The sequence below is a fragment of the Pelodiscus sinensis genome, chromosome 1 (assembly GCF_049634645.1).
Source record: "Pelodiscus sinensis isolate JC-2024 chromosome 1, ASM4963464v1, whole genome shotgun sequence".
Taxonomy (NCBI): Eukaryota; Metazoa; Chordata; order Testudines; family Trionychidae; genus Pelodiscus; species Pelodiscus sinensis.
This window is the reverse complement of record NC_134711.1, coordinates 24,744,198-24,756,518: the sequence shown is the minus strand read 5'-3', so window position 1 is coordinate 24,756,518 and position 12,321 is coordinate 24,744,198. Positions and strand designations below refer to the sequence as shown.

At 39.9% G+C, this 12,321-nt stretch overlaps 1 protein-coding gene across 3 annotated transcripts in view; it reads right to left on the bottom strand.

Annotated features, from left to right (window-relative positions):
• LHFPL3 (LHFPL tetraspan subfamily member 3) overlaps positions 1 to 12,321 on the bottom strand; it is a 412,985-nt gene that overhangs the window by 129,985 nt on the left and 270,679 nt on the right. For all 3 annotated transcript variants that reach the window (XM_075926941.1, XM_075926945.1, XM_075926935.1), the window contains exon 2: positions 3,466 to 3,702. In XM_075926941.1, coding sequence (XP_075783056.1) covers positions 3,466 to 3,702 — 237 coding nt within the window. The remainder of the gene's footprint in view (positions 1 to 3,465; positions 3,703 to 12,321) is intronic.

Below are 12,321 nucleotides of genomic sequence, written 5' to 3'. Positions count from 1 at the left end.
GATCTCTGGCTTTTTTGTGGTAGAAGATGACATGCTAGGCATTCTCTTTCCGTAGGGGAATCTCTGGGGATACGTCTACACTAGCCACCTAGTTCGAACTAGGGAGGCTAATGAGGGCGACTGAAATTGCAAATGAAGTGCAGGATTTAAATATTCCGCGCTTCATTAGCATGTTCCTCATTCCACTGTTAATTTGAACTAAGGGGTTTATCTCGGAATCATGCTTCTCTGCCACATGTAGACTTGGGCAGTTATTCCGAGCCTGTCAATTTCCAAAATGGCGACCACCTGGGAACATGCTAATGAAGCGCGGGATATTTAAATCCCGTGCTTCATTTGCAATTTCGGTCACTCTCATTAGCCTCCCTAGTTCGAACTAGGGGGCTAATGTAGACGTACCCTGACTGATGTAGAGCCAGCACAGACAGCTGTATGTCATGGCATGCTGCGTGAGTGGCCTTGCACTTCAGTAATCTCTAAATAGCTCATATGGGACAGTTGCAGCTAGCATTGGTCAGAGCAATCCTGGGTCTTGTTGGTCATGTCTAGACTATGGAGAAATATGGATCTAGTAAAGACCCACTAGATTGAATGCAGAGAGCGCCCCTGTTGATGTCAGAACTCCTACTCCTTGAGAGGAATAAGGGAAGTAGGAGGGAGCATTTCTCCCATTGACTTCACAATGTAAAGATGGCACTGAAGGTCAGCTTAAGGTATGTCAACTCCATCTACCTTTTTTACGCAGCTGGAATTGAGTACCTTAAGCCAAACTTTGGCTGCAGTGTAGATCTAGCCATAATGTATGCCCCCAGGATCAGTAGGTATAAAAGTGGTATAATTAGAGCCAACGCAAATCTTGGCAAAGCAAGATTCAAATAAACATTCACAAATTTAAGGTGGAAGTGTTTTATCATCCAGCTTTTTACCTTGAATTAATATATTCATTAAAGAGATACAGTACAGTACAGTACAGTACAGTACAGTACATTAAAAAAGGTGTATCTGAAATTCTGGTAGATGAAATTCAGATAAGCCAAAATTTCTGACCCTGTGCTCACTTCTAGTTTCAATTGTATACTCGGTTTCCTGAGAAAAATCCTAAATGTGCTTATGCCTATCTTAGAAGACACATATATTAATGTTCCTTTTAGAATTTACTATTAAAATGGTAAGTGAATGTCATTCTTGTAGAAAGATGCCATACTGACAGACCTGGAAAATGAGGCCCTCGGTTTATCTGTCCACATAGCATGTAGTTTAAAGGCAGTGACAGTACACACTTTCCTAAACACTTTATTAGGGCAATAGCCAGGACTAGACTTGTGTGGGTAGTTTAGTCTTCAAGTTATATTAGGCTTTGGCTTCCATGTACTGACTGATGGCAACTGTGCTAGCTAGCAATAATTGCATAAATGCTTTGAAGATGCAGACACCTATGCAGTAGGAACAGCGTTATGCTTCTACTGGCTTCCGAGAGGTGGGCTGTGTCTACATTGGCGCGATCTTGCACCAAAGCAACTGCTCTTGCGCAAAAACATGCTGCCTGTCTACACTGGCGGGGAGTTCTTGCGCAAGAATACTGATGTTCTAAAGTGTGAAATCAATGCTTCTTGCACTATAACTATGATGCTCCCACTCAGGAATAAGCCCTCTTGCATAACTGTTCTTGCGCAAGAGGCCAGTGTAGACAGGCAACATGAATTTCTTGCACAAGAAAGCCCGATAGTTAAAATGGCCATCAGAGCTTTCTTGCGCAAAGGCACATCTCTTGCACAAAGGCACATGCCAGTGTAGACGCTCTGTTGCGCAAATACTTTAACGCAAGAACTCTTGCGTTAAAGAGTATTTGCGCAAGATCATGCCAATGTAGCCATAGCGGTGGAGAATGCTTATTATCATTATCAACAGCAACCTAGCAGTATGTCACATTCCTAAATTACTGCATTAACATTCCATTATTAATTTACCCCAAAGCCATGTGAGGTGGCTTAGAAACTAGTCCAAGGCAAGACAGTAAGTGGAATCAGAATATGGGTTAGAGCTTTGCTGCTGTGGCTTGGCGCCCTGTTGTTCAATCACTAGAGCATGGTGCCTTAGTACACAGGCCAGCAGTTCTCAAACTTTGGCACCCTCCTGAGAACTCCCATTTTGATTTAAATATTTTGTGGCCCCCAAGCCTACCCACTGAGCACCAGGACCTATCCCCACTCCACCCTATCCCCCAATGTCCCACTTTTTCCACTCCTCCCCCAAATGTGCTCTGCCCCTGCTCCTCTTCCATGCTTCCAGATCTCCTGCATGTAGTTGAACAGCTGTTCTGTGATGTGCAGGAGACACTGGGAGGGAAGTAGAGGAGTTGAGGGAGAGAGTGAGGGAGATAAGGAGGGGGAGGAGCTTGTCAGCAGGGCTGGCAGACTCCCTGGAGTACTCTTGCAGACCCCAGTTTGAAAAACACTGACATAGGTCATCCTGAGGTAGTCAATTATTTGTCAAGGTCCAAATTTCTTGGTTAATGTGTAGTCAAGGTCCAGACTTCAGAGAAAATAATAGTAAAGAATAATAAATAACAATAATGATAATAAGTACATTAAAACATTTTGCAGTCGTGAATAGGGCCTCCAGTCTGCCCATTAACTACTCAGTGGGGCTGACTGACTTGCTGGGCCCTTTGGCAAGGTATGGAGGGACAATTCCATGCTCCTGGAAGGTGTGGGGCCTCAGGTAGAAGGGGACAGGACTGGGGTAGCTGCAGCCCTCAATGATGCCTGAAGCATGCTATGCCACTCTTCTCCCCCAGCCCTCACAGTCACTTGGAGCATGCTATGCAGCACTCTGATGGCAATTCAAAGGGCCTGGAATTCTGGCTGTCACTCCTGTGGTAGTGGCGGTGGAGACTGGGAACCCAGGCTCTTTGGAAACACTTGGCCCAGGGCAACTGCCCTGTTTATCTACCCTGTCAGTGGGCCTGTAATTACCCCTGGGCTATCCCATTACATAGTTCATTACTAGTCTGACAAGCCATCCATTCTCTTTGTATCTTTCTATTACACAGTAACATGGTATACCACCGATATTCACATTACAATGCAAAATCTTAAAGGAATCAAAATAAGAACAAATCTAGAGAGCTGTATGGACAAAGATGGAGATGGTAAAGTTTAAATGATAATGAAACAGAAAACAAGTGAGGAAACTAAAGGGCAAATATGAAAAAAACCCAACCCATTTTATCTACTCCTTCCAGAATGTTAAGTACAAATCAGGAAAGTTCTTTAACAGAACAGAAATTATTGTAACTTAAGAAGTTCTTTGATCTGGGATTTAAAATAATATTAAACCTCCCCATCAAAATACAAAATAAGAGAGTGTGCTATTTTTTGCTAAAAAGAAAAGAGAGATAATTGTTTTTTAAGTATTTGCCCTTGAGGCAGCCCAGAGTAATATCATTCCCAGAGGCAATCCTACCTTTGTTTTCCAACTTGAGCTCTTCTGCTAGCAAGCTGTCTTGTCTGTTGCCAAGCACAAATGCCAGAAATGAGAGGATCAGAGCATCCAAGATTCCAATAATAGCCAGGATATATGCCCAGCGGACTGAACAAGCCCCAAGTGTGTACTTGTCTGTCTTTTCACCACACATCCGTTTTACCTCATCTGAATCCCAGCCATCAGGAAAAATCATGCAGCCCAGGATGAGACAGGCAGCTTGAGAAAAACAAAAAAACAAAACCAGGGAGATTAATGGATGATGTAACCAAATTTTCATTTTTTGCATGTCTACATACACTATTATTAAAACGTGACCTTTTTATCCAGAACTTCAAAATAGGTTACATAAAAAACAAATGTCACACAATTATGAAATCTAGCTGAATATTAAATGTAAGAAAGTTAGACATACCGCCAACATGAAACCCACTACACAAAAGAAACAAATTGAAGTCCTGTCCCTTAATCCCCCAGCTAATATTGTGGTTTTAAAAGCTCCTTTTGCCTATTGTTAAGAACATTTTTCTCTTCTTTGTTGTTGCATGAAAGACTCATAAAAAACAAAAGGACAAAACTGATTTACTAGCTGATTATGAACGGAATACAATGAAACTGAATATGCATGAAGTGCTGCCAAATACCCAAAGTAAACAAATGGAAAAAAACTGAGAAAAAAAATCCATAAATAATAGGATTCTCAGCTGTACACAGTGTAATTGTAGCCCTATTGGTCCCAGGATATTAGAGACACAAGGAGAGTGAGGTGGTATCTTTTATTGGACACTCAGCTATTGTTGGTGAGAGAGAGACAAGCAGTCCAGCCACACAGAGCGCTTCTTCAGGTCTGGGAATAGTACTCCCTGTATTACAGCAAAGTCCAAGGTGGAACACACTGTTTAGCATAGTTAGCACATATCATAAGGGACTATTCAAGGTAGACAATCCCATTATGACAAAAAGAGAGAGTTAGGGAGGTGTGAATTGTTGTAATAAGCCATAAATCCAGTGACTCTGCACAGTCCATGATTTTTAGTGTCTAGCAAAGTTATAAATTTAAGCTCTCAGGCTTGTTGTTTGAAAGTGTTGTGCAGGTTTCCTTCGACGATGAGGATCAGACATAAAGTCATGGTTTTGTGAAAAGCGCCGCCCATAGGCAACATGGGATTTTTGACTTTTATCATGTTTCAGTGTGAGTTCATTCATGGGTGTAATGATTGTCTGGCTTCCCTCAATTGGTTGGATGAGAAAACAGCATGAAGACAAATTCCCAAACCTTACTAATATGAGTACATATGGAGTCCCCCCATTATGTTCTTACTTCAGTAAGTCTACAATATTGATTAGGAAAGCAGGTACTTGATATCACATGGGATATTAAAAGATAAACCATTGGACTGTCATTCTAAGGACTGATTTTCCACTCTGTCTTATACCAATAGTTTCAAAGGCATTACACTGATGTCTGACTGGAGTAGTGCAATGAAAATTCAGGTCCACCATCTATGCAGTAAAGACGTGTCATTTTTAATGATTCTGCCTTGACATTCACCTGAGTGGGGGAGGAGTGGTGTTTGGCTTAGGGAACTGCACAATTAGGTACTGAAGTTACATTTCATATCAAGGCAACATGCTCGAATTGTAAGTGGGATCCAGTTCTGGAACTCTTGCTCACACAGATAATTTCACTGAAGCTAACTGGGCTCTTTGTGTAAGTGGTACTCAGTGTAAAAGTTGTGGAGTGAGGCTCATCATGACTAAGAGAATATAACGGATATTGATTTTTTTTTAAAAAAGCAATGCAAAAATAAGAAATATCTAAAGATAAAAGTTGTGTTAAATTAGTTCATTTATTACAGGTTGAGCCTCTCTAGACCGGCACTCTCTAGTATGACATCGTAGTCTGGCATGATTTTAGTTAGCTGGATGTCCACTTATCATGGGTGTGGACAAGTTTCCCATGGTCTCATAAAATTTGTTTACAGCCTCTAGTCCTGGCTCTGAGTGTACTGTGCTGTTATTCAGCCCTAATTTACCCCTAAATGTCTTCTAAAAGCCCAGTAAGCAGTGAAAGCGTTAGTAATGGTCCTAGACCTTCCGTGGTTCAGCAAAGTCTCTGGTTTGGCATTGATCAGGTCCTGAGGGTGCTGGACTAGAGAGGTTCAACCTGTAGTATATACTATCTAAATGATCCATTTTAGTGTCTCTGTTCTGGTTTTTCTAGGTTGGAGCCATATCTTATGTCCAGTGTAAACCTCTGTCTCTTCAATCTGATTGTATGAAATAAAAATACATTGAAAGATGCTGGAAACAATAAGGTCTTTGTACGTGTTTGATAAATAAAACTTGTTTGTATCTAAGGCATTTTACATATTCTTAGTGAAGAGCTCATTTGTATGAAAATATATCTTCCTGTAATACTTTCTAGGACAATTAGACCCACAGTGATTTGCTGAGTACATGCTAGTTGAATAAATTAAAATGCCTTTTGACTACCTTAATTTATTTACTCAATTTTCTCATATCATCAAAGAATTAAAAGACAAATTGTACAATGTTTGTCTTGCTTGAACCAGTTATTTATATTTAAAAAAAAATACGTCTCACCTCAACACCTGTATGTGTGATAGGCTTCACTGAAATACACTAAATTCTCATAGTTCCTTTGAACTAGCCACCATGAAAAGTCAACATTTACCTGCAGTAGTTAGAACTGAAATAACTGTACATGAATATTTGCTACAGATCTGCAATTACTGCACACAAAGTACACTTACATATTGCATGCAGAAATCACCACCAAAATTACATTTGTCAACATTAGAAACAGGGATTTAAGTGCTGTATAGCAACAACTGGAAAATATTGAAATTTGATTTTTTTAATGTATGCCAGCCACATCAGACATAGGACCTATGTGCTTTCTGGAAATTATTTAGACTTTGTACCTCTTTATCTAAGTTATTAGGAATACATGCCCTGAGCTCAGCAATACAATACAAAGTTTCCTTAATAAGATTCTCTTGTTTCCAATTAAGCTAGAAAATATAGCTTAAAATAAGCTCTTTTGGGTCTGTATTCTGCAAGCAGTTTTGCACATGTTTAACTTCACTATTAAAATCAGTGGGATTACTCGCAGTTGTAAAGTTCAGACGATGTGTAAGTTTTTGCAGGATAAAAACTTTAGTGTAAAACAAATGTGAATCTGATCCTAAAATTCCAGGAAGCAATTCAAGTGGAATTCCTCTTCTACTTCCCTGTACAGTTCAGGCAATTTCTACTGCATGAGAGAGTAGGTTTTGATTTTCAAAGATATTTGGGCATCTACTACCAGGCTCCTGAATACATTTAAGGATTGAGGCTGTAATTGTCATTTTCAGATGCAGGAATCATGTCACAACTTTAGAGGCTGACATAAATAAAATAACTTAGCCTCAAGTCAATATTTCCTAAGGAAAACTTCTTGTAATTAATTCTTATAAAGATATAGGCAAGTTTAATACCATAATTCAGGTAACTTTTCATTTATCAGCTGCAATAATATATAATCTTCAAAGACAGAAAAAACTGATATAAAATCCACCTGAAGCTTCTCTTTTATAGTGCTAGAATATTTTACATTTTAATCCTGCCAAAGCGGATTAGGAAATATTTTCCGTAAGGAAACAGCTTTTGGATTCATAGATATCTTTTAAAATAGAAGCCATTTTTTAAAAAAAGATAAATTATGTTGCAATTATAATTGAACTATAAAGAAATCACTTGCAAATAGAGATGCAAAGCTTGATTATGAAGGTTGGATTTTGTCTAAAATTTTCCATTGATTTCAATGGAAGCACAAACTGAATAAAGTATGCTATAATTTCATAATTTGCAATTTTGGATAAGATCAAGTGTATATACAAGAACTCCACATGATTGAGTAGAAATTCTCAATTTACAATTCCATAATTTAGGGGCAAAACGCCATAAGCTTTCAGTGACTGAAGGTCTCTATTGAATGAACCATCAATTTCTACAGAATTTGGGCTCCATCAACAAAAAAAAGTTAGATTTTTGTTTTTCTAATTCCAAATGCAAAATGAATGTAGCCTATTAGCAGTCTTCCTGAGTCTGCAGATAGCTTATTCTAGTGTTTCTGCTGCTTATCATATATTCCACAGCGTCAGCAGAGTGATATTGACAAGGAGCTAGGTAGTCTTACTGCCACTACTTTGAACTTCAAGTGGAGCAGTGAAACTCACAAGAATCATGTCCATTTTAATTTGCTTTTGCTCAGGAGCAGCAGACAAAACAATGAATTTCACTAGTAATTCTTCCTCTATCTTTCACGTCAGACCTTAGGCTAACAGGCTTATCCCCTGCTAATACTAGTAGACGTCTGGTAAATCTTTTAAGCTCTGTAATAATTAATTAATTAATATAATTCAAATGTTCCAGATATATATTTTCTTAATAGCTTTCTCAAACAAATGTCTGCCAGGAGTTGTCAGGTGGTTATGTCAGTGAGTAACAAGGCAAATTACTGTAAGTGAGAAACAGGAGTCTAAAATTTCAGCTCCTGGAAATGGATGACATGAGGTATGGTACAGAAATGACATTTTCAGAGACTGGAAAAATAGACTGAGTTATTTATGGCATTGACTGACTTGCCACTCAGATCAATCAGATATTATCAGAGTCCCCTGTAGTACTGTACACAATCAGATTGAAATAGTGAGTGACTAAAAGTCGTGGTCAGATGTTTTCCTCAAATATAGGTGATACATTTTTATGAAAAAATGCAAGACACATAAGGCCAGGGAACCATTGTAGTAATTTTGTCTGATGTCCTGAGACTATTGGGTTCCCAATTAGTCTACTGTCAAAACACCTAGTCATGATTTTAAAATTTCCATTGATGGTGAATCCACTATCCACCCTGGTAATTGTTCCATCGGTTAATTACCCTCACTGTTAAAAAATGTACACCGCTGGAATTGGCTAGTTCCCACTCATTCAACAAGCAGGACTCTTCATCTTTTCCCGAACACCTGAACAATTTACTTGCATGTGAAATGAAATGGAAATGTACTGCTTGCTAAGAGAGAGAAAGAATGGAATACGAGCAAAAGCTGACACTGTTGTTCACTGTCCACTACTATACTCATAGGAGACTTCATGTCTCTAAAACCAGATGGATTCTTGGTTTTCAGGACTTGTCCTGTTATTTACAGGTGTTTTATAATGACAGTGAGTGAACTCCTCTATTGAAGTAAATAGGGGTATGTCTACACTACCACCCTAGTTCAAACTAGGGTGGTAGTGTAGACATACCCTAGGAGTTTTGCCATTGACTTCAATGGGGCCAGAATTTCATCAAGTGTATTGCTACACTAAGCATTCAAGTTAGGTCTGAGTTGAAGGAACCATAAGCTCTATGGAAAATATGGATGGGAAGTGAGTCCAGTGCCTGGATTTAAGGAGATTATAGCTGCAAAATCAGCCTTTTGGGGCCTGCATATCCTGTAGCCTTACATAATAATCAGTAGCTGCTTGGTGGGAGGAGGGTCCTGGGGAAGAAAGGAAAGGAGGAAGGAAAGAAATAATTAATTCTGCTCCCACAGATTGTTAGGGCATTAGATGATGCTAGAAGAAAGGAAAGGAGAGAAGATCCTTATACACATGCACAGGAGAAGAGAGTGACAACAAAAACACAGCAAGTAAAATTGTGGTCACAGTTGCACAACTAGGTTTTTATTTTCTGCAAGGCTCTCACACATTATGGTGTTGAACATGATATAAATATCTAATTAGATAGACAGACTGGAGGGGCAGGAGGTAATGGACAGGTTGAGAGAGGTAGGACTTTGAGCTGATGAGGTTAAAAATACTAAAGGAGATGGCCATGCCAACACAGAGTAGAATATATGGCTGGAGAGGTGGGGACTACAGGACATCAGTAAACAGGGATAAACACTATATTTTTCTACTTTGCCCTTTACATAAAGGTGTCCTACTTCTTCATTCTGAAAGATGGGCGTGGTGGAGGGCAGAGTGAAGGGCAGATGTGTACATACTCTTCCCTCTCAGTCCTTCTTGAGCCATGCCCAATTTAGCCCAGCCCCCCCTCCTCAAACCACTAGCAGGTACTTTAGCCTTGCTTTACATTTTGAAAATCAGTCTGTCTCCATACACCCAACACAGAAAGCAAAGTTAAACACCTCAGTGAGGGGACATCTACATTGCATGACTATTTCGGGATACCAAAAATATTTTTCAAAATAACGGGCGCACTATTTTGGCATCCTGGTAAGCCTCATTCCCCGAGGGTTAAGGGATGTCTTGAAATAGCACGTCATTTTGAAATTTGGCGCTGTGTAGATATGCCAAATTTCAAATTAAACTATTTCTAAATAGATTCAAAATAAGACACAATTTGTGTAGTGCAAATTGTGTATCTTATTTCAAGTTTAGAGGGCTGTGTAGAGACACCCTGAATAGGGCAAGCAAGGAAGGCAGTGACCATCGTTTTCAATGTAAACACATAGAGTGTGTCTATACAGCATCCTAAACTTGAAAAAAGATATGCAATTCATGCTATGCAAATTTTATGCATATCTTATTTTGAATCTATTTCAAAATAGCTTAATTTGAAATTTGGCATGTCTACACAGTACCAAAACATCCCTTAACCCTCGTGGAATGAGGTTACCAGGATGCTGAAATAGCATGCTCGTTATTTTGAAAAATATTTCAAAATAACTGTCTGTGTGTGTAGATGCGGGGTAGCTATTTCGGGATACCTCTGGTATCCCGAAATAGCTGTGCAGTATGGACATACCCATGTAACTTGTACAGAAATTTTAATTTCAAAACACCATAGGGAGGGGAAAATCAAACACACAAAAGGGACTGATACAATGACAGCTGTAAAAGATTCTATAGTACGTGTCACTCTTTCAATTGTTCAGACCTTTAGGAGTCTGACAGTTTTACAGCCATCGACTACCTACATGCAGAAAATAAAGAGTCTAAATCCAGTTTTTAAAAGCCCACACACGACTGCACAGAAAGCAGGATATGGTACCTTATGGTGCTGATGTGCTCAAGATGAACTTTATTAAGAATAGAAACCTGCATTTCGTTCCCTCTATCAGTTATTCAAACTTTGTTAGTCATTGAAGAAATGGATGCCAGCAACATTGACAAACCAGTGAAAGAGAAGCTGTTGCAGTGCTAGGGCAGGACAGGAAAGAAAGGAAAGTTCAGGTTTGAGTGGGAAAATCATTTTATCACAGCAGGAGCTTATATTAAATCCAAATTGACTCCAATTTGGCAAAAGCCTCTAGCTGCATTCTTGGCACACTGTTTTACAAGCAGTAAATTAAAATAAATACATTCATGAAAAACATACAGGCCACACAACGCAGTTCCTTGCATTGTAGTCAACCTGCCCCCTCGCCTTTCTCACTAGGTTTGTCTACACTGCAATTGGGAGAGTGTGTTCCAGGATGGGTAGACAGACTCACGCTAGTAGTGTTCGAGCTAGCCTGCAAGAAAGAGTGATGTAGCAGGGGCAGTGGCTCAGGCTATAGATAGGTAAATACTTAGAAGTTCTGGGTGGGTTTTTACCCACGCAGCTGGCTTGACCATGCTATCTGCCCTTTTTAATGTGCTCGCTTTGCTTAAGCTAGCACTTGTCTGTCAACCCCAGCTGGGAGTACAAGCCCAACTCTGACTGGCAGTGCTTTCCTGGGCTGCCACAGAACTGTGACTGGAAATTAAAACCTGAAACCCCAGGAGTTTCCCCACCCTTGGAGACAACACAGGGTGGCACTAGGCTGCATGAAAAGGCCAGTAACAGCTAACTAAAGAAATGTCCCATACAGATTGTCTTTCAGGGAAACACTTGGTAAGAGAGATACACTGTGTTCACAGTTTCCCTAGAAGCATGATTTAAAGGACTATGACAATCAACATCATAACTACCTCATGGAATAAGGGGCAACTGACCATCTGAGACATGAAATGGCGATGGTCATTGTGTTCCATACCCCTACTAATGATCTCAGAATACCATTAACAGTTCAACCATGTGTTGTGTGATCAGCATTGTCATGCCAGGAAGCAAATATAAATAATAAAAACCAGTTGCAAGAAGAAAAGAGAGAGAAGGTTAAGTAGAAAGAGAGGGAAAAAATGTTCTTACTGGTGCTGTGACATTCCTCCTTGTCTACTAGGCTCCCAGCCACTGCAGGTAGAGGGACCTGCCATGGTGCACTGCAAATGGAGGAGCAGTGACACACATGCAGCTATAGACACATGGCAGAGAGGCGTTTGGTTTTGCTTTAGGTAGCTGGCCAGCAGCAGAAATCTGTCATGGAAATGGGTGGAGGGATTCAAGAGGTAGTTTGGTGGAGGGTGCAAACATGGTGAAAATCTTTCTCTGCAGTAGGCTTAGGATGGTGCCATTGTAAATACCACTGTCTCCAGTCAAGCAGGTAAGGGAGTTTCTGTCAGAATGTCACTCAACTCTAAATATGAGTCACTGTAAGTCTCCACAGTTTTGTTTTGACCAGATGACAAGTGAACACATTTCTGACCCTTAATCTGAGCACTAACACAATCATAAGTTGTACTCTTGTTATGACATTTAAGTACCCAGGCCTGCTTTCAATGATATACTCCCCATTGTTTCAGTGGAAGCAGGATTATGTCCCATAGGACAGATTTTCACAGAGTTATGGTTTATAGAAGAGCCAGCCTCTCAGGCTGCAGGCACAATTTTCACCTGCACTTTACATTCACAGAAATCAGCTGTGGTCTGAAAGTGTTTCTGTGGAAACAATGTGTTTT